This window comes from Pithys albifrons, chromosome 1 (genome assembly GCF_047495875.1).
Source record: "Pithys albifrons albifrons isolate INPA30051 chromosome 1, PitAlb_v1, whole genome shotgun sequence".
Lineage (NCBI taxonomy): Eukaryota > Metazoa > Chordata > Aves > Passeriformes > Thamnophilidae > Pithys > Pithys albifrons.
Window position 1 is genome coordinate 56806308 of NC_092458.1, and position 22802 is coordinate 56829109.

Here is a 22802-nt window from a genome sequence, read left to right on the forward strand (position 1 = left end):
AAGATTATAATGAATGATGCCAAGATGATGGTATTAATTATTCAAAATTACTTGGTTTTTCTTATATATGTGCTTATTAAAAATTGATCCTATAGTTAATTCTTCTGCCCTTCAGACTGTTTGCAAGTATATATCACAATAAATCAAAATACCCAAATATTCCTGGTTTTGATGATTGTGCTGACTGATACTGTTCCACTGACTTTGCCATCTCACCCAGCCTTTCTGCCAGTTTCTCGCTTGCCCATCTAGCCACACAGCTAATCCACCACAGCCACACAAGAGTCCCTTCTTTATATCTTGTTTCATGTCTCTGGTCATTTCCTTTAAGCCCTGATATCCCCAGCTTTGTGACACAGCCATGGCATTCACACAGCAGTTCCCCAGTTTCACCAGGCAAAGGAGTGGTTTTGTTGTTACATAGCCAGGAAATACCTGGCTCATTCTTCTGTTGTCTTCCATGTCCTCAGTCTGCAATTCTTTGGGTCTCTGACGGTGCCCTGGAAGTTGTGCCAGTGTCTTTTTCCTGAGCCAAAATCCAAGTCAGGAAGCAGAAACTATGTCCCAGCGTCACTGCAGCTCTGATAACCTTGGGGAGAGACACCTGCAGAGCCTAGATCTCAACCAGTACCAGTCTGGAAGCTCATGTGGTCTACATGCAACCAGAAGCATTTGTCATCATGACTTCCAGGTTGACCCTAAGAGGTGAAGCTAGACCAGATCAGTCTGGTAGACATCACCAATTTTCTCTTGCTAGTATTTCCAGAGAGGACATGGGAAAGCAGAAAGAATTAACCTCCTGGTTGTCTCTCGAGAAATCAATCAATGCATTTTAGACACCCCAAAAAATATAAGTAGTTGTTTCCAGTGGCAACTCTAAAACTGCTCTGTGTAGAAACGGTAAATATCCCTCTCCTATGCTAAGCTTCCTTCATTCATGAAGACTAAATTCTCCCTGTACATAATAAGTGGTTAGCTAATTTCATTTTGGGGGAAGGGGGGGGAAGACAGTGCATGTTTTATTTTGGGGTTTTTTTTCACACTTTCCCACCTCCAGTGCAGAATCTCTGCCAGAGACAGTTCAGTACCACCCATATTGCGTAATCTCAGAAGTGCAGACAGAAAATTACCATCTTAAAACAATCTTCACAGCTTTTGAAACATTAAATATAGATGGCATTATTGAAGCCAGCTGAATTACTCAGGCTGTGTACAATGCAGTACCAGTGTGGCCAAGAATGCTAACAACTGAACAACACACACTGGCTCAGAATACATGATAAGCCCTAAAGGGAAAGTAATAGCTTGCTGTTGTGTACCACTGCATAGCCATGAAATACTCCTTTTCTTTCGTCTCCTCTTCCCTGCTCACAGTTCTTCATTGCTCCTCAAAAGCAGTGTACATTTGAATAGAAATTATGGACATATCTAGAAGTGTGGTCACACACCAAACCAGACAAGGATCTCAGAAGGAAAGCATGATTTCCAGCATGAAACCATCAACTTTGCATGCAAACAAATAGGAGGTAGATCAGAAGCAACCACAGGGCCTGAGGCTGTACTTAGGATACTGTAAGGCTGACAGAATAATGATGAAGAAAACCAGCATTTGTCACAAGTTTTGCAGTTATACTGCTGAATGGTTTGGCCCCTACTATTTAGTTTATGATTTTCTCTACAGTTGCTTAAAATGAAGTATGAAAAGATTACAAAGACCTTAAAAAAAGGGCAGTAAAGAAGAGCAGACAAAAGAACACCTCTGAGGTGGGAGTGCTGACTTTGACCACAGGTTGTGCAGGCAGTTTCACCAAGCCCATGGTATTCAGCTACGGGAAGGAGGGACAGACTCTCCCATTTATGGAGTAGTTGCAGAGTGTCCAGAAATGATCTGCAGTAAAGTCTTCTGAAATTAGTATATCAGTCAAAGAGAGAGAGTCTTATAGAGCCTAACTGAACAAACTCAGCTGAATGATCATCTCAGACACACAGTGCACTCAGGCAAACTGAATTCTCCTATCCCTATAATGTGTGGGAGCAGCATCCTCATACTATATAACCCCATACAGGAAAAATGGGGACATCTGCTTCACCAGGTGCCTAAAAGAAAGGTGCAACTTGCACGTCTGCAATAACGCAGGCCATATCCCAATCAAGGTTACTTTTTTCAGTCCCAATGAAACCAAGGTATTCATGTAAAACAGTAACCCTGGAAAGCAGCTCTCATGTGAGCAAAAAGTGGAGTCCTTTCCCCGAAACTACACTACAATCAGAGATCTGAAAAGTGTGAAACCACAGGCATTGAAACGACCTAAATTGAAATTTAGCTACAAATTAAAGCGCTCATTTACAATAGCAGTTTCTGAGGGTTTACTATATTGTTTGCTTTTTCCCCAAGTAAAACCTTGCTCTGTCTTTTCTAACTTTATTTTATATAAAGAAAAGGAAGTTAGAGTTTGTCAAATGGAAAAACACAAAAATCAACAAGGAAAATAAGTGTTTCAATATTCTTAGAAGCTGTTCAGAAATACAAAGGAGAAAGATGGTAAATGTTTCTTTTCAGAATCTTCTGTAGGTAGAAGGAAAAGAAATAATGAATTAAACTGAAATCAACCAATTGCAAAATAAAAATACAAATCCCTCTCCCAGTACTCCTATGCTCCGTGTGGAACAGTGTTTTTCCCTTTTTGAAAGAAGACAAAATTTCATATCACAAATGGCCAGCAAATGGCAGGCTTGAATAATGAGAAAGTGACTTCCCAGCTGAGCAAATATACATTAGTAACAAGACGCTGATGAGGCCTGACAAATCACCAAGGAAACAGAAGAACGTGAAAGACAAGTCAAAGAAGCTTTAGAAATGAGACCTCAAGGAAGTCAGCCACGTTGCAGGAAGGCATTATTAAAATAGAGTATGATTGTGGATTTTTTTCTTTTTTAAGAGATTACAAAGAAACACAGTGCAATGTTTCTCATCCCTCCAACCTCCCAGGGACTGTGTCCCTGGCTGTGTGGATGGCATTATTTAGATGGATCAAGCTCCTGCTTGATGGGCATTCACCTGCAAAGTGAGTTTTCCTGGCTCTCTGGCCAGAGGCAAAGACCATGCTGAACATGATAGCTCCAAAGCCTTGGAGGGGACCAGGAGGCTGGACACACACCTGATGGATGAGTGAGTATAATGACACTAAAGAACTCTGTCAAGGTGCTTCCTTAAGGACATGTTTGCTATGCTTCCCTTCCCCTGCTATTAGATTGTCTGCAGAGGTCCTACAGCTTTATAGCACGCAGAGTAATTGCAGGGAGGCCTGTATCCTAAGAAGTGTGCCAAATGAGAAAACATTCCAAAATGAGGGTGGCCAACCACTTGAACAAAGGCTCAGAGAAGCCGTGGACTCTCCTTCCATGGGGGTACAGAGACCACAGCTGGATAAGGTCCTGAGCAAAACTGAGACAACTGCAGAGATGTACAAAACAACTAGATGTACTTTCTGACTTCAGTTTGGATAGGATTCTGGAGAATATCTAACAGATATCAGAAAATTGCCTCTCCTTTTCTTTTGCTCCTATGAGGCATAGCAATTAAAGCATACCAATTACAAGAAGGAGTGTTAAGGGTTGGGCAGCAGATGAAAAGAGAACATGAATGGTGCAAGGAATGGCTTAAGAGACAGTCTACAGCTGTCTTCTGCCAAGTAAGTTTCAAGTAGACCTCTTAGCCCTCAAGAAAGACAAGCTTTCTTCAGTCAGCCATGGACTATTGCAGCAAATGAGGAAAAGACCCATGTCCTCAGGAACTTTACAGAACCAATCCCTCCTCTCAGAATTTAAATGCTCCCAATTTACTGATAAACATCTGGTGTTAGCATCACAGATCCCTCTGTAGGATCTGTCTTTCACAGCAAATTACACGAGGTCTTTGATTTGATGGTGGCCCCCGGAGGGGAGAAATCTGACCAAAGCCAATTGCACCTCATCAATAAAGTTCCCCCTACCTTTGCTAAATGAGATGATCAGAATAGTACATAGCTCTTGACTTTGCTGGCAATAGGTGAATGGATAAGGTGGGGTTACAGTTTTCTCTGATCCTGATCAAAGAAAGCAGACTGAACCCAGATGAGCATCATGTTCCCTCTGCCCTCATATCTGTCCTACAAGGCACTTGGTATGATGCACAGTCAAAAGAAGACATGATCATGCATTCATCTTCATCTTCTCCAACTGTTCACCAGTACTGTTCATTGTGGATACCTCCTCACCAGTTAATGGCACTCGAACTGTATGATCCCACCTCTACTTTCATGTGACTGCAAATGAGCATGATACAACATGCCTTTTCTCAAGAAACAAAATTAGATCTTTTAAATTTTGATTTCCTATTCAAGAAAAATATTTTATTTTCTTTGAGGAATAATAAAAATTTAATTAGAAGAATGACATTATGGAAGAGAATCAATTTACCCAGTGTAATTTCCACTGAAACACAATTTCTAATAATGGAAACAGAGTTCCTAATATTGATAGCCTCAAACATATTTGGAAACTAATCAGCAAGCCAATGCTAGTATTTAGGATCTTTTGAAAAATTCATGTAAGATCACTGGACTGTAAAACTTAGGAGATTTTGCCTTCACTGCCACTAGACTATACAAGCATGTTAATGAAGATATTAGCTGATTTCTTTCATATTTTAAGTAAAATGTGTGCACCCAATTATTTTTTTCTATGAACGGTTTATTCTCATTGCCAATCTCAGTTTAGCTTTACCAGCATTAGCACTAGAACAGCTGCTGGGAATAAGGTGATTAAAGTATCTGTGTGCCCTTATTACACTTCCCTAGTATTGCTGAAGTGGTGGTCACAGAAGTGGGAAATCAAACACTACTTTCAATAAAGAAAGGTTGTTAAACAGAGAAGAAAACTGATTTGGCATGTCTGAAATCTGGTAAATAAATAGTACTTAATTGCCAGCTGCTCAGAGTTTTTTTAATATAATCAGAAAGATTAAGTGTTTTCTGGAAGTTTAAATGTGCACAGTACTTTACAAAGCCTTGAAAAGCACAAGAGAACAATGATAAACACTTATGTGAACATTTCTCCATCTCTTGGGAGATATTTCTTAAACAGTTTTCAAATATCAGGAACTGGGTGAGAGAAGAGACAGGCCTGGAAGTAAACATCGGGACACTAGGTCCAGTCCCTTACACTTAACTTGTATCCATTGCCTATAAGGTTATCAGTATTGCCATTACTACTCCAGTGCCACTTTTACATGAAAAAAGAAAGATCTAACTGGGATTCATACTGCAAGAGTAGTAAATAAAAACATTTCCAACTTAATTATTCTGGCCTGTTTATTCAGCAGGTAAAACAAGAGATTTTTTTTAATCTCTTATATTTACTCTTCTTTAAAACTGCATTTGGAGAAGAATCAGGTTACAATTGTGTGTAAGTACATTGGGTGGGTTATATGCTGAATAGATGTTTCATGAGCAAGATGTAGATGAAATAAAAAATGACTAAAAATCTCCTCTGCACTTAGGCTATATTAATAAATATAGCCATAACATGCTCTATCTATTCAACAATGATGTTAATTTCAGTGTTAAAATGCTACTAGAACCTGTACACTTAAAGGTAAATGGTTCTTATAATGGTCATGGCAGTCACACAGCATCAGATTCAGCAATCGTCAGCCAACAAACAGCATCTGTGTCGGTGACTTCTGACATTTCAAAAAGTTTGTATGTGACAGAAAGAAATGGCTGTGACTGTAACAACATGTGTGAAGGATCTTAGAGCTGCAGACCTTAATGGCAGCTGAGGCTTATTGGAACTTAATAGCTCATAGATTGGTTGAAAGATGGATGAGGAAAAACAATCCTGAGGATGCCCTATCCTACTACCTGTTGCAACATCCTGCACAGAAACATGTTTTTTGTCTCTGCCCCACTGAAAGAGTCAGTTCTTTTACACGTAGGAGAAAAAGCTATGAAAAAAGTGCAGGAAGAACCTGAGCAATGCCATCTTTGCTTGTGGAAAAAAAATTCTGCTAGGTCCATGAGGACACCTGAAAATGGACTGGTTCTGTTCCAGTGGCTGGGCATGGTAAAAATCCAACTCATTTCAAAGGCAGCATAGTGGGGCCAACACTTAGCTACCTCTGGCTTTTCCACTCAGAACAGTTACTGCATTTTAGGGGTACATGGCCATACTTAAAAAGCTGATAGGTGACTCTTTACTATCTCACTCAGACAAGGCTCCTAACCCATCTCCCAGTGATGGTACTGTGGAAACTATGTGCACCTCACAATCCTCATCACCAAATTTGTACCCTGACTATCCTCCTTTGAGGAAGCAGGGAGTGTAAGGAGGGTGCTGCAATGGGCTCCAGCAGCTCTTCTCACCCTCCCAATGACAACAGTGAGGCATATCACAGACCAAACTGTCCTACCCTGGATGAACACTGAAAGCCTGAAATGAGGTTTAGGTTGATTATTAGGAAAGGCTCTCCACCAAAAGGGTTGTCAAGCATTGGAACATGCTGCCCAGGGAAGTGATGGATTCACCATCCCTGGAGATATTTAGAAGATGTATGGATGAGGTGCTTATGGACATGGTTTAGTGGTGGACTGAGCAGTACTGGGGTAATGGTTGGACTCAATGATTTTAAAGATCCTTTCCAACTGAAATGATTCTGTGACTTTATGATTGCTAGTGCTTTGGCATTTATCAGAGCCCTTTAAAAAAGGTGTGGAAGTCTCAGGTGCATGTGCTGTTTAAATGATTATTAAACTGCAAAAGTTAGTTCTCAGTAGTAGGAAATGTCAGGAACAATATGGCCTTTGCAGAAAGACCTTGAGTTGCATATTGAATAGCAAGGACAGGAAGGTATCGAATAGGTGATGATTAACTGTGTGGTCTCTGCCTGCGGCACTGAACAGGGAAGGGTCTCTGAGGTACACAAAGCAAAATGCACAGGCACTTGTTCTGGCAGTTCCGGCTTCTGAGTATTCAGATTTGCAATCTGAATTGAGATTCAAGTGAAATTGGAATTGTTTGGGGAGAAAAAAAGACAAGACAAAAGTGGACTTTCATCATGCTGCATCAGAGTGACACTGCTTTGGGTCATCGACAGGGCCAGAGTACATTCAGTCTCCTGCTGAGACATGCCGAACTAACCAAGTCGATGGCACCTGCAGCAGTGTATCAGCCTTTATGTCAGCCCTACACCTATCACGCACGATGGTTCTATTGGTTGTTTCTTTTCACCTCAAGCACTAATTTCAAGAGAGGCACTGCTGTGCATCCCCTGCTCATGTAATAACCCCATGGCTAGGTTTTACTGCATCACCGCCAATGAAGGGGAGCTTGTGCTGTCATTGTGTGTTAGGAGTATGATTCCAAGCTCAGCCAATGAATCAGGCCCCTTAGGTGATGGGGGCGACGAGATGCCTCTTAAATGTCCCAGACACACCCCAGCATGTGCAATAGCAGAACTGTAAGCATTTGTGTACATTTCCTGGACATAGCATAGATGGAAGCATAATTTAAATGGGGATTTCTGGATGACACCCTTGCCTGCAGGAGCTTAAATTCAGCCCATCATGATCAGGGAGTTATGAGCAGAAAGAACGTTATCACACATTTGCATGATGCAATGAAGCACCATGCAGAATTACATGTAAATATAAATGTACCAGCTCAGGAATCAGTACAGCTATGCAAGCACAGACTCACACCTTGGCCAGTTAAGCCTGATGAAGAAGGTAGAGGTAACTTGTTAGAGAGCTGTGCTAAAGGTGTGCTTTGTAGACTTAGGATCAACCTGAGGCTTAAAACATTGCACTGATGGCTGTGCTATAGAAGTGGCTCATGAAAAACCCTGAAACACCAGTAAAAATCTAAAATTTACTTGGACATATGCTAATGAGTGTCATCTCCTATGTGGCAAACTGACATTTTTCAAAGGCTTGCTAACATTATCAATTTCAGACAGATTTTATAAAGGATCTGGAAACCACATCATTAATTCAATAGAGAGTTGCTGTCAAATTCAGAGCCCTTGTTTCAAAGAATAAAGGTAGCAAGTGCATTCCCTCAAGAATTATATTTGATGGACAATGGATAATAAAAGTATATATTTCCTGCTTTGTTCTTTGAATGGCTAAAAGATTTTGTTGGGAATTTTTTTCAAAAGAATTTGGCTTGCTATTATGGAATTTGCTAAATGAAATGGTTACAATTTGGAGAAATTATAGACCCACTGAAAATTGGACTTTATAATTGCAAGCATTAAGCAACACTACTAGGTGATATTTTTCTACATTACCTATAGTCATGTATCTGGTAAAACATTTCAGACTGAGAGACAAGATTAAGAAAATTCTTACAGCTGTGCTGTGAAGTGTTGCAAAAAGTTACAACTAAAACATCCTTTCTTGTGATCACAGATTTTGTTAGAGAATACCAAACACTGCTGGAAAAAGAGCCATTCAAAAAGTGATCTTCTTGGTATCTGTGTTCTCATATAGAAATAAATTGAAGGCAATACCACCTATGCAGCAGTGACAAGTTAATTCAATTTCCATCTCAAAATCAGGTAAAGTATATCTCATTTGTTACCATGGATACGGGACATTATTTCCATTTGTTTGAGATCTCACAGTGAGTATGAAATTAAACTGTGACACAGTTTTATGGAGGAAGTTGACTAAAACCTCCATAAGTTCAATGTCATTAGTCCAAAGGATTTTCTTTTTTCAGACGCAGTAAATAATGAGGTTGCTACTACTGCCCATAAGGTATAGTTCATAAGCGAACATCTGTGTAATTATGCTGATGCTACTTTGGATCAGTGGGAGTCCTGTACATATATGAAAAATCCTGAAAAACATCCAGATGGTAGAAGTACATTAAAAATACATCGGAGTTGCATTATTTGCTATTGTTTGGCACCAAATATCTTAATCAAAAATGTCTTGATTCTGAAAATTTATCTGCTTTTTCTCAGATAAATCTGCTTTTCAGGCTGCAGCTTGAATCACTTGTTCTCTGGTTTTGAGAGTTAGAAGAAGTGTATGAAAAACTGGGGGAGAATGGAGAGAAAAGAAAAAGAAGAAATAAATTTTTTTAATGCTGACATATATGAAGGGTTCAGGAATTCAATGGCATTCAGTTTACCTTGTCTGAAATTAATTTTAATATATACAAAAGGATAAAAGGGAATACAGGTCTTCCTGCTAAATTATTTATACTCAAGTCCTGGATATATATTTAATATTTCATAGTGAGACTGATTTCCATAGATGGTGAGCACCTGCTATACTGATAGATTTCAGCTAAGGCTGTCATCTCTCAACATTTACAAAACCCAGCTAAGATAAAACTGAGTCTACCTAAATCAAAGGTTTATTTCTAAATATTCATGCGTGAACTGCATGAAAATCACAAAGGTTATGGGATGTCATGACTATGGCTAATTATTGAAATCCAAAACCATCATCCAGTTGCTTAACTGACTGAGAATTTCCCACCAAATATTCTGAACTCCACCTCCCGTGCTTCTGTGTTGCTGCTCTCCTCAGCATATTGTCAGAGTGGTTTATCTGCAGTGTCTTCTCCAGCTCCTTGGGCCATCTCTAATTATATCCCATTGGGAGTAAGTAGGTCTGACCTTGAGATGGCAAACTAGAAAAACTGAGAACCTCACAGCAGAACTGTCACGAACATAAACTCTCAGAGGAATAGGGACTACAGTGTCCATGGCTAGTTGAACAGAAAGATAAGTCAGTCACTCTCTGTTATTCATTTGCATTATTAGCATTTGCTTGAAGTTCAATAGAAATCTATTTATATTCTATAGACTTATTATCCTTCATCCAAGACTCCAGGTAGGAAATTAGAATAATGCAAAATGGATGCTAGGGCTCTAACACTTTTATTTAGTAGTATTTTTATGGCAAATTTTCACTAGTTTTAATTGACAATTAGCACCAGGATGAAATATAGCACAATCAAGTATTTCTGACTTAATTCCAAAGTTTGGGAAAGATTTTACTCCTGACTTATAAGTTACTTATTTTCTATTTTTAAAGTATTTTGTTCAAAATTATTCTACTATACAATAGTTTACCCTAATATTGTAAAACTCTGCAGGCTTAAAAGGGCTTATGTTCATATAAATGTATGTGTAGGGCTGTCCTGTGCTCTGTCATTTAGTGTTAGCTGGGATTTGCAAACTAGATGGATTCGATGGGTACCATGATAGTCAAGCAACTCCTAACCCAACCAGGCAGCTCATATGCCAATGAGTATCATTGGGTTTTGTCATACAAAAGCAGCTTAGTACTGTCACAAGTGGGTACAGCTTGTCCCCTTCTGGAATCTAATAACTGGGGGTGACAGAGGAGTGCATGTGATTGTTCAGGTCATAGCTGAAGGAAACAAAATTAACCTCTGCAGTGTCATCTCAAGAAATCCATTCTATACAGAAGCTCAACACACTGTTGTGAGGCACCATCCTTGTGTTTTGTCATATATCAGCTGAACACAAGTGCCTGGGCAGGGAAGATGCTGTGCACATACATGTTGGGTGAGGGTTGCTCATGTGTTAATGATGTGCCAGATAAAGCAGTGGAAAACAGTCTGGATGTGCTTGCCAAGACTTGTCCAGCACAACGTCGTGAGCATACTAACAAATAAGGGGTAATACTTACAGTAAACTGACACCCCTTGCCCCTGCAGTGAAACACTGCAGTTTCTCATTCCCTGGTGTCAGAGAAAAAGCTTTTTTGCTGCACTAAACCACTTAAAAAACTGGCTGAATGAAAAGGTTACTTCCATGGGTCGGCATAAATGATAGAAGCTCAGGAGATAGCACTGAGGTTGCTAGCCATTTGCAAGTTAGCAGGAGGTTAGTCTGGACAAACTGCAAATGTCTCAGTCATCTTCAAATGAGGGCAGAAAAAAAGATGCAGATGAACGGAAATGAAGACACCACAGAACATTGAACATGATTCACTGGACAAACTTTTTTTAACTTTTGTGCAAAAACTAGGGCCAACTGAATTAAGTGGTGAGAGTAACAGAGTAATTTGCTCCTAACTAGCAAATGCATAAGGAGTTTTCTTGAATCTTCAGTGGGTTTACAGTTTGCGAATTCCTAAAGTGAATATCCCTAAATATATCCCAAAATCCTCTTCCCTTTCCCCCCATCCAACGTACCTAAGATTTTTGACTCTGAAAAGAAACCAGGACCTTAATAAATAATAGTCTTGAGTACAGCACAGCCCCATGGTACCAACTTCCCTAAAACAAAAGACCTGTTCTTCTCTTCCTTAGCAATACCTGCTGCATGCCTTGCATGGTCTGCTGTAGGAACTGCAGCTGCTGGTCCTTCGTAAGGCTTTCTTCCGTTCTAAAGAGCTGTCCTTTCTCCTGTTTCAGGAGCTCCACTTCATTCCTATAAGCATCCAGCTGCCATCGAAGACTATCATTCTCTTCCTTTAGTGCATACGCTTGAGCAGCTAGAGCTAAGAGAAAATGAAAAATGTGAAGAAATCAGTAAAATGGATTGTTTCCTTACAAATAATACAAAGGACATTGTCTGGGGAGGTGACAATAGAGCTGAAAGCCAGAGAGACATTTCAGAGCTGAGACAAGATCCAGCAGAGCTGAAAATGATTAGGTTCTGGCAAAGACTGTTGCTGGGAAGTTATTTCCTGGGATGGAAGAAGCCACAAAGTGACCCTAGATAATTCAAATGCTACTTGCAATCTGGCTGCTAAATTTAGGCTTGTATTTTTGGAAGAAACTGGCACGAGGTCCAAGGGTAAGGCACCAACCAACTTTACAACATTTTCCCAGTGATGTTATAGGAACTGATACAGCCATTTAGTATTTATACTAGCATAGTGGCCAGATGTTCCAGTTAAGTCCGTGCTAAGGAATTTTCCCAATGTAAAGTTGCTGAATTTAGTCCCACAAGAAAAGAAACACAGAAACTTCTCTTCAGCCTCCTGATGAACTACTTTGTAGCAACGGTTATGAGGAACCATTTAGACAGAAAAATAATGTAATAGAGTAAAATTATATAAAATGCAAATGCTGAAAAAGTGAGAACATTACTACATTAAAGGCATTGAAAGACACTTAAGTAATTTCCTTAGGAAGCTCCATTTGGCCCCTTTTCAATTTAGAATGGCATTTTTATTATCATAACTGATAGCAGGTGTTTGTGAAGAAATCGATTAGTATGCAGGGATGGAAATTACATTTGCCAAATGACTTGCACAGTCTGCAATATAGGCTAAAATTTGTGTAGCAAAAGGCAGAGGGCTATAAACCATGTAGTGGGTACATTATTTAAATAAATTATCCAAACATAAATACCTATAGGGAAGGGTGGCATTCATTAATTAGGGATGTGGTTATCATCCTACCAAAGACCCCACTCCTGCTAGTATTTATACTTGGCCATAGCAGTGGTCTATTGGCACAGGGAACTGCCATACTGTACTATTTTCCTGCTTGGAACCTGGTAACACAACAACATTATAGAGCAGCTGTAATTAAAAAACAACAATCTACTATAGCCAATTCTATCAACATTTGGTAACTGAGGCACATAACTGATTTACATTCCTGATTAAATGATTTCAGGCTTGGTATCACAGAATTCTTTCTTGCCCACCTACAACAGCAATACGGTTAAACTCCCAATTATAGGAAATTGAATATTAACTCCATTTAATGTTAGGTGTCTCTTGACTAGACCTTGCACAGGTAAAGAGTTCCCTGTTCCCTATGGTAACATGATTCAGCACATTTGTGAAAATTGTATCAGCACTTAAGAGAGAATGTTACAATATTTTGTTAGCAATAAAAATGTTTCATGTTTGGTAGGACAAATCTACCTTGAACTCAGATAATTTTTGCCTATTTTAGAATAGTACAAATGTATTATTCAAAATAAAGTACAGTTAGTTACTATTCAAATATAGACATGGATTGGCTACTGTGCTTATTTTGGATATTCTACAGAATGTCTCTGGAAGATTTAGCAACAGTAACAGTATTGTTACATCAAATTAAATTGCTCTGAAAAACATGCAATCATCCTTCCATGACAAAATTTACCCTCAAGAAATTGCACTGATGAGTCCAATGGGCAAATAAGAGAATGATTTTTTTTTCTAAGAGCCAAAAACCTATAATAAAAGAAAGGAGAGGAGAAACAAAAAGAAATAAAAAAAAGAAAGAGCTTGGGAGCAGTAGTTCACCCTCATCTATTCCAGCTCTTAGAAAACTTCGGAGAGAGCTGTACAAGTAGAGGACATAAGGCCTGTGTATTTCCCCACTGAAATGTGGGTTGTGACCCAGATTCAGCTGAGGTTCAGACTCCCCTACCTGGAAAGGCTGCTTGACTATTTTCTGGGTCACACTATAGCCCAGTTGGAGAACTTGTCTGCCTTTTCCTTCTCCTAGGTGAGTTCAGGCTGTTAAGTAGGGCTACACACAGCAAGAGATATCTGCTACAGGGGCAGCAAAACAGGGGAAATGAAAAGGGCCGCAATGTCTCACAAAAGCAAGTAACCTGTAGGTGATGAACCTGTTAAGAGTTTAAAAAATAACTATTCCAAATTGAACAAGTCACAATACATAAAACCAGTGAAGGTAACTCCATTTTCCCTGTAGGAATACAATACACCTTTTTTACTGCTAAAAAACTCCAGAGAAGCACCTCTGAATCCCATCATTTGATGTCATTATTTAAAAATTGTATTTAGCAATCATATTAAAACCTATATGACAATAATTACATTGCAGTGCTACTAAGAAGTTCCATCAAAGAATGCTGCCCTGCTATTTTTTGCAGACACCAGAAGACAAAGGCTGTGCTGCAATCTATTTTAAGACAAAATGGAAACATCCTAAACAACATAAAGAGAGAGAATAAGACTACAGGAGAGGTAAGTGTGTGATATTAGACAGGATTCTCTGAGGTGTACAATGCCTTATCAACATTATTACACACTTTGGTGATTCTCCTAACCATTCATAGTAAGCAATTAACAACATAGTCCAAGACAGAAATATATCCTTAAATAAGGAAGATGCAACACATATAGCAACAGTGTAACAGAATTGTCACAGGCTTTTAAATGAATTAATTATAGATAAGAGTCCATGAACGATATGACATTAAACACATTTAAAGGTAATAATAGTTGGTTCCTAATATGTGGACAGAATGGTTAGCAGAAAAGGAGAGTAAGTCAAAGAAAGACATCTGATAGACCCCAGGCTGTCCAGCTTATTCAACACTGGTAACAGTTTTAAACAAAATCAGAAACATTCTTTGTGTTGACCCAACATAAGTTTAACATATTTACATTTTTGTACGCTAGGATTAAAAAAACTCTGAATTCAGATCAATGTCTCTTTTGATTCCAAGCAAATATCTGCTATATAAAAAACTACTATAATTTATTTTTAATTATATTTCACTTATATTTATTATATAGTACATAAATAAAGGCACTTCATTTAATATTAAATTAAAAATAGAGGGGAATTTTGGGGAGGAGGGAATCTGCATTTTAAAAAGCAAATTTTTTTCAAATTTTGCATAAATTTTTGCTAAGAGCTCATTGACAAAGATGATGAATGTAGTTTGAGTTGAAAAAAACAGAAGTTTGCTCATCTCATCTCATCTCAAGCCACTTTAAGTTTGGTAGTTCAGATACGCATCTGCAAAATCCCTCCCTGAGGCAGGCTAAAAAGCATCTTAGGATAAAAAGACAATGAATGCTGAGAGCATTTACAGATGAACTATATACAAGGAAGCTGTATCAAAAGAAAATTCTGACAACAATCCTAAATAGCTGCCTGTGCTGCGAATAGAAGAAAATCTTCCTACCTAAACAAACGCAGCTGGAAAACAGCTCAATATTCGCTTTACAGCATTTTCACTGAGGGATGCAAAATGATACCTGCCAGCTTCAGAGAAGTGGCTGAAGTAAGATGACACATATATAAGTGGGGGAAATCTTCACATTGATAATTCAAAGACTTCCAAGAGGTTAGTGTGATTCCTTTGTGCTGAGGCAGAAGTGCTATATACAATTTGGCAACAGCCTCTGTGACAAGATAGATTCAATTCAGTAGACCCACACTAGATCCAAATCAAAATGATACCCTTTTTAAAACAAGAAGTGACTGGTTGATGAGAAATCTACTGAAGTTTAAGGACACACTCACCAAAGGATGCCTCAGAAGAAACAAGCAATTAACTTCACTTTTCTAGGGCACTTATCTTGGATAGTTAGGACAGTGCTTTCTTTCTGACTAGTACTGGTCCTTATCTTTGACTTAGCTGGTACTTAGAGATTACATTTAAACTAATACATAGTAACAACCACTGGAGCCAAAGTAGCTAGGTTTTCACAGTTGATACAGGGTAATTGCAGTCTTTTATGACACACATCAGGCCATTGCGACCAGGAAATAACACCACACATCTCTGAATGTATCTATTTTTTAAGGACATTAGGGAGAATTCAAAATTTTCTACCAGTTCTACTAATGTACACATGCACTGTGTAGTTCTCATTAGATAATGCTCTTATAACATTACAATTAACAATAATGACAGTCTACTAATTCACATACTGAGGACACATTGAGTTGTAGGCAGTAGATTTTTATCAAGAATGTGAAGAAATCTGAAAGTAGTATCTGAAAAATAAATAGGTAAAACCTAAAAACATTAACAGAAAATCTGCCCGTAAATTCAGAGGACAGGCTTTCTGTAGGTACCCCTAGAAGAAATTTTTCTATAGTTTTTATTTCCTATAGATTCTTCTATACTTTTATAGAAATAAATCATAAATCTGAGAACTTCTGTAATGTTTGTCTACCTTCAGACTTTTGGTCTAATCTCTTCAGCAGAATTTTCTGGGGTTTTTGATCTTTGGCTCATGTATTGATATAGTGAGGTAGATGAAAACAAAGAGGACAATTCCCAACTTTCCTGACATCTGAGTTCTACTAAAGCCATTATTCTGACATGAAAATGATGCTCCTTTTGATAACAGCAACCGGAAAAGCATCAAAACCTGTCAAAATAATGGATATTATGGTAATTTTTTTCATCACTTCCATTGCAGAGCATTTTCAATGTCAAAAAAAGCCATTTTGCAAGATGCAGATACTTCTTCAAAGAGTTTTCAGTTTGAGGGACTGAAGAAATATGAGTGGAGAGAAATAAGGACACAAAGTTCACAACTATAAATACAAACAATAAAACTTATCCCTGGCCTCTAGCTAGTCTGCTTGTTTTTCAAATAGGTGAACTGTGAAGCAGTACAACCAGGGGAAAATCAGCAAGGAAAATTGTTTCTGGAGGATGTGGAAGGGCATGAATTGCGTTTTAATGCTGTAGAAAACAAGGTAAGTTATGTAATAATGGCATTTTTTTGTGGTAAGGAAGACGATCTTTGCAGAAGTATAGTGTGGATCATCTTCAGAGATACAGTGGGTGGCATCCCTGCCCTTGCAACCCAAGCCATTCTATAATTCTATGATTATAACCAGATGAGGGCACAGGACCCTCATTCATTTTTACCCTATAAGGCTCTATTTAGTGCTCCAGCCCACAGGAAATTTAATTTTATGCCAGAGTCTGAGGATCCCATTATGATCACACAGTGGCAGGGTGTGTGTGAGGAGATGCCAGTCAGTAACCCACAGGCCTTCAGGTGTATGGGAAGGTTGGGTTTGCACGAGGTCTGTAAGGTGGTGGGAAGGAAGGCACATTGCAGATGGCAAGCTGGATGGCCTGTGAGGTGGAGGGACATATGAAGCAGCTTGAGAAGTGTTAACCTTTATCTCTAGTGCAAACTGTTACAGCTGACCCTCTCTCTGTATTCTCCAGTAGCTGCCAGCTCATGGCACAATGAGTTAAGGCCATTATCATCTCTAACTGCCCAGCTATAGATCTACGTATCTCACATGTGACTTTTGCAAACTCTACCATAAAAACTAAACTCTGAGAACAGATTTTAGTTGCATGTGCTCTGTACACAGTTCAAAGGCATTTGGGAAAGCAACTACCATGAGATCTCCAAAGAAGCTGTCTGGAAAACAGACTAAGGTACACCTTGGTCACTTTGAGGCATCTTCTCAGCCCACTTTACAATAACATCAGGAACTTGAGTCATCCAATATATAAAGTGGTTTTAATTCATTGCCTTGAGTTCCCAGAGGCAACTTTCTTTTCTTTATGTACTTGAAGTACTTGACCACTGGCATAAATACTGTTCAGATGCCTAGGATGAGTGCACAGAACTATGTCTGATATTAGCAGGTAAAAGCCACACTGTTCCTATACCACATTCTTTAAAAACTTGTTCTGTCTTGTTTCTGCAAAATTAGGCTATGCCACTTGACTTTTTTTTTTTTTTAAAAACACCCTTCAGTTAAAACTTGAAAACAGCTAGATAACTATCTTGAATAAACTCTAAAAACAAAATTAGAAAGGTATAAAAATAAATAATTTGGGGCAATTACAAGCTAACCTAGCCACAAACAATTTTTTCTTTCCCCCTTCAGACATAATGTAACCAAACAATGAAGTAATTTCCACATTATTTTCAAATGCTAGGCACACTTCATTTGAACATCTCAGTACCTGAAAATTTAAACTCTGAGGGCACTAATTATCCTATAGGAGGAGGGCTTATTGTCATTAATGTTAGTGGGAGTTAGGCTTTGCACACTGGGAGCAAGATTTACTCTTTTACAAACACTGTTTTATTCAGGTGCAGTTGCTTCAAAGTCCTTTCCTTACCATGCAGGCTATGTTCAATGCAGAGAAGCTCATTATACCAGTTACATTCACGATGAGACCAGATGTTCAAACTGAATACTCATGTGAATTATTTTCAGGCTTCCTATTCACATAAAACTTGCTGGCAAACAATTAGTAAATGGAAGGATGCTGTCAAAAAAAAAAAAAAGGAAGAAAAAGGAAAGAAAAAGAAAAAAGAAAGGAAGCCTATAAGAAAGATGGAGAGTGACTATTTAAAAGAGCACATAGTGACATGACAAGGGAGAATGGCTTTAAACTGAGAGCAGGTCTAGATCAGATATTAGGAAGAAATTCTTTACTCTGAGGGTGGTGAGGCACTGGCACAGGTTGCCCAGAGAAGTTGTGGATGCCCCATCCCTGGGAGTATTCAAGGCCAGGCTGGATGGTACTTTCAGCAACCTGATCTAGGGATGATCCTGCCCATAGCAGGGTGTTGGAATAAGAAGAATTAGCCATTTTATGATTCTATGACTCTATAATTCTATGAGAAGTTGCATCACTTATTAACTGCAATTTTATCCATACCATTCAGCACAGACTTCTGTCACATTTGAGAAACCAAGGTGTTTCTCTGAAGAGAGATTTCCTCAGCCTGCAAAACTTCTTCCTGCTTAGAAGACTTCAGCAATATCACTGCTTTTTCCTAGGTTTGCTACACATGTGTCTGACTAGTAATTTATGAAGGCTTATTATTTCTTGTGTAATGAAGCATACCTCTTTGCAAATACAGAGCAGGTATAAGGAAAAGGAGGGCCTATTAGTGTCCAGCTGAGACTAATAACAAAATTTGCTGGCAAATGCTGGTTCTACAGTGGACTAAAATTTCCCCAGAGAGCAGTGCCACCGTTTCCTGTGGTGTTACGATGAGTCCCATGATATCTGACATTTTATTTAAAGCCCTAGAGAGATCATTAACTAAAAACCTCCACTTTAAGTTTCTGGAATAGTGGCTTGCCAACTTTCTAGACTGTGGATCAGTGTCAGCTCTTCCTATTTCACCATGCTCTCATAAACTGACTTCTAATTAAAAACACTAGCAGGGTAATTTAATCTTGCTGTTTTAGCCAGTACAAGGAATAAAGATGCAGATTACTTACTAAGGTCTTGCAAGTGTTCATTGATTCCAGTGATCAGTTTGGGATTATTTGTCTAGACCTTGTGGCTGCAGAAAAAAATGATCCAATTTTCTCTAAAGGGCTTCAAAGATGGAAGGCTAATTTCCCACCTTAAGCCAATTTTTCTACCCCTCTCTTTATACTTTCCTCTCTTTTACCTCTGTACTGGTTCTGTTCAGACCATCTCCTCCTTCAGCTCTAAATGTATGAGTCCATCTAGTTGTTCATTTCTAATTCCCACTTACCTGACATTTCCAGATGGTTCCCTCACTCCAACTTACTTTGCAGTACATTCTCCAGTCCCCTGTGACCCAGTCCCAGGTAAATTGCAGCACTAAATGTTTTGGACTTTTCCTACAAAGATGTCATATCACATTACTAAGAGGAGTATTTTGAATTTGGAAGAGACCACCTTGCTACAATAATATCAAAGCCTGACACACTTCAGGTCTATTTTACTTGACAGCATCTCTTTGGAGAACAGAAATCTACATAGCTTTAAATGATATTTTGACAGTTCCTAGTTAATCTGCCCCATTGAGACGAGTTTCTCCACGTTACCTCTTTAAAGTAAAGGTCCCATTTTAACTCTACATTTTGGGCTGCACTTCTTCTACCACCACCCATGATATGTACCAAACCCAACTGACTTGGCATATGTATAAGGTGAGACAGACAAGAGAAGAGTTGGTTCCGCACAGAGCTCCGATGGGTGGACTTTAGTTGAGTTGGTTAGGAAGCAAACCATCATAGCAACATACAGGGGATATAACTTTGATCAAAAATAGTCACAATTCTCAGATATTTTCAAAATTCAGTCAAAATTGAGTACAATTCTTTTATCTGCTTATTAGTGTATTTGGTTTGTGATAAGGTGAATTTTTCTGATTCTTTATGTTTACTAGTAACTGCTGTCTCAGTTAAATATATAACTAATCAAGATCTGAATCTCTTTTAGCAGTTCTATTTTTTTTCCTAATTGAGAAATAGGACTATTACAACACTTTTACAGAGACTGTGCTTTAAAGATGCCAACAAAGAAGTGACTTTTTCCTCTAATCAAAAAATTACTCTGTTCCTGTAACACTAAAAATGAACAGAGGAGATTTAGTCTCAAGAGTGAAGGAACATGTTCACTCAAATAAAAAAAGTGCTGGTTACTGGGGAGATACCAAGTGGCATTGATGACAGTCTCCCACATCAGTAATGAAAAATGCTGCTTTTATTAATGGTGCCTTGCAACCAAGGGTACAGACATTTGAACTCTGCATAGCAGAAGAGATGTTGATGAATGCTGAGTGTTTCACATGTTATGTTAATCTTATATATATTGCATAAATGGATTGCAGGTATGTGGGTACGTGTGATACATAAATCACTTGGGATATTCAAGCATTATTTTATACAGGTAAACCTTTGTGTAAGTGGGTCACTGATGGTTACTTAAGAGTCAAAGTGCTTGCTATACTTTTACTCAGACTTTAACAATAGATACTGGCCTTTACAAGACACATGGTTGCATCACTGCTGTTGGCATTTGAGCTAGAAATTGCATTCAGGCCCAGCACCATTGTGACAACTCGAAAAAAATAATCTGTAGGACTTACAAAGAAAATGCCATTGCTACTTGAAAACAAACTTGACAGTGTGCACGTGAATCCCTCAATTTGTCACATTCATTAGGGAAGAAAGGGCTGATCTGAGTGGTTTAAATGACAGGTGTTTTGAGATGTTCTGATTTATAATAGGCAAATTTTGTTCATAAACTTAAAATGCTTTCTATAAATGTGAGGATAAACCACTTTTGTACAAAATTCTATTGCCCCTTAAATTGCAAGAGAGCATTTATCCAATTGTCTCTCTGACCTTGTACTGGATTGGAGGATTGAGTTAATTCTTCTTTGAAAATTGTGCATAATACTGAAATAGCAGTTACTTTCACCTTAGATAAAAAAGGATTTTAAATACGAGAATATATTTTTACCCCTTTATGCCTTAAAAGGCATAAGCAAATGATGGCATGAAGCTTCTAAATTTTTGACTCTTACATTCAGAGACAGCATTTCTTGAGCTATTTATCCCTTACGTGAATGGAAGGGTAGTCAGAAGAGCTGTATCTGCAAGCCAAAACCTCCTTTTCCCCCTCGATTCTACCTCCAGAATATTCAGTATGTGCTACTAGAAGCCATTGTGCTTTTCCACAATTTAACATGTTTAGTAGGAATTTTCTCAGCTTCTCGAAAATAAAACAGGTTGCAAACTTGCAGATGACAGGGTTCTACAGAGCTTAGTTCCAGACCTTTCAGAACCAGACATTTTATTGAAATTTGCAAACAGTGTGTAACTTTGAAAAGTTGTGCCAGACTTTTGGAGTAAGCCACTACTTAGGACTTATCTGTGGGTGTTCAGCAGAACATGAGTGCAAACACTCCAACCAGCAGGGAGCAGTTTGTGGGATCAAGGTCCAACAGCAAAGACATCTCAAAATCTTTCAAGAAAACATGATGAGACAGATGACTATCTCATAATAGAACAACATAGGGAGAGTTATTACTTTTTTATAATGTTCTTCCTTGACTGTTAAAAACTCTCACTTGTCTCTAGAGCTCAGATAAATTTAAGAGGGAAGATAGGCTGTACCTGACACATGACAAAGAAACAATGAAGAAATTGGTGTTATGAACTAGCAAGCACCCAAGCACCTCCAGAGAGATACACGGATGACATATGAGGCGGGCACTTGGCAGTCCTAGAAGCAGCTCAGCAATCATCAAATACAAATGCTGTAAAGATATGCTTGCACAATTCTTGCACCTGATGAAATGTGCAATGCATCAAATATTTGGAGGGTTGAACGAATAAACAAAAAGGTTGTAAACTGTTTTGCCCACTGAAAGGCAAACAAACAATAAAAAAGCAATTAGAATTCCTAATTTAAAAAAAAAGCAACAAAACAAAATCAAAAAGCAACACCAACAAAACAAACCACCTTTTTGTATGCTAGTGGAACTAACTGGAGAACTGGAATAAAATGGTATGATATCTAGTTCTTCACTCTGTCATTTTACATCCTAGAGGTCTGTTGTTTGTTTTCTCTTCTCTCTGCCATGAATCTAAATCCAAGTAAGACTAAAAGAAGATCACTCACCGTCCAGCAGCTTTGAATCCACTTGGCTTTCAACTTTATGAATAAAATACAAAAATATATGGGTCACAAAAATGCTGTACTACAGATATGTGTCATTAGTATGAAGCTTATTTTCTTGAGTTGGCCTTTAAGGCTAAACAAAAGAGCAGGATGTCATGAAGCTTCTCTGAATCTAAGATTCATTCACCCAAGTAAAATGGCATCACTAACTAGCAGTAATTTGGGGGTTTCTGTGGCCACTCAACTTCAAGAACGAACCCTGCTGTATGTATTTTTAACTCTTGGAATTTAACCGCATCACAGACTGCCAGTCAGCTGTACACACAAGGAAGAAGCTTCATCCTTTGAAAAGGAAGCTTTTAATGCTTTGGAAGCTTCAAACAGACTTGCATGTCTCATGACATAATGACACTCCCCAAAAGTGGGGAAAAAGACTCTGCTTTCCGATCGTTATATCTTCGGACGTGAGCAATGGCTGATGATTCTTGGATATAACAATGGATAAGAAGGCTTTTAAATCTCCACCTCAAGCAGTATCTGCAAACTTCTCTAACATGCTGGGGTGAAAAGGACTTCTAAAAACAGCTGGGTGTAAAGGGCAGCATGGTTAAGAAAACCTAAAATCAAGATCTTCCTTTAAACACTAATAGAAATGATCTTTCAGAGA

General features: G+C 38.5%; 1 protein-coding gene across 9 annotated transcripts in view; it reads right to left on the bottom strand.

Annotated features, from left to right (window-relative positions):
- The window catches only part of ENOX1 (ecto-NOX disulfide-thiol exchanger 1), a 362626-nt gene that overhangs the window by 31344 nt on the left and 308480 nt on the right, over positions 1–22802 (bottom strand). For all 9 annotated transcript variants that reach the window (XM_071550707.1, XM_071550726.1, XM_071550658.1 and 6 more), the window contains one exon: positions 11347–11531. In XM_071550707.1, the coding sequence (XP_071406808.1) occupies positions 11347–11531 (185 nt within the window). The remainder of the gene's footprint in view (positions 1–11346; positions 11532–22802) is intronic.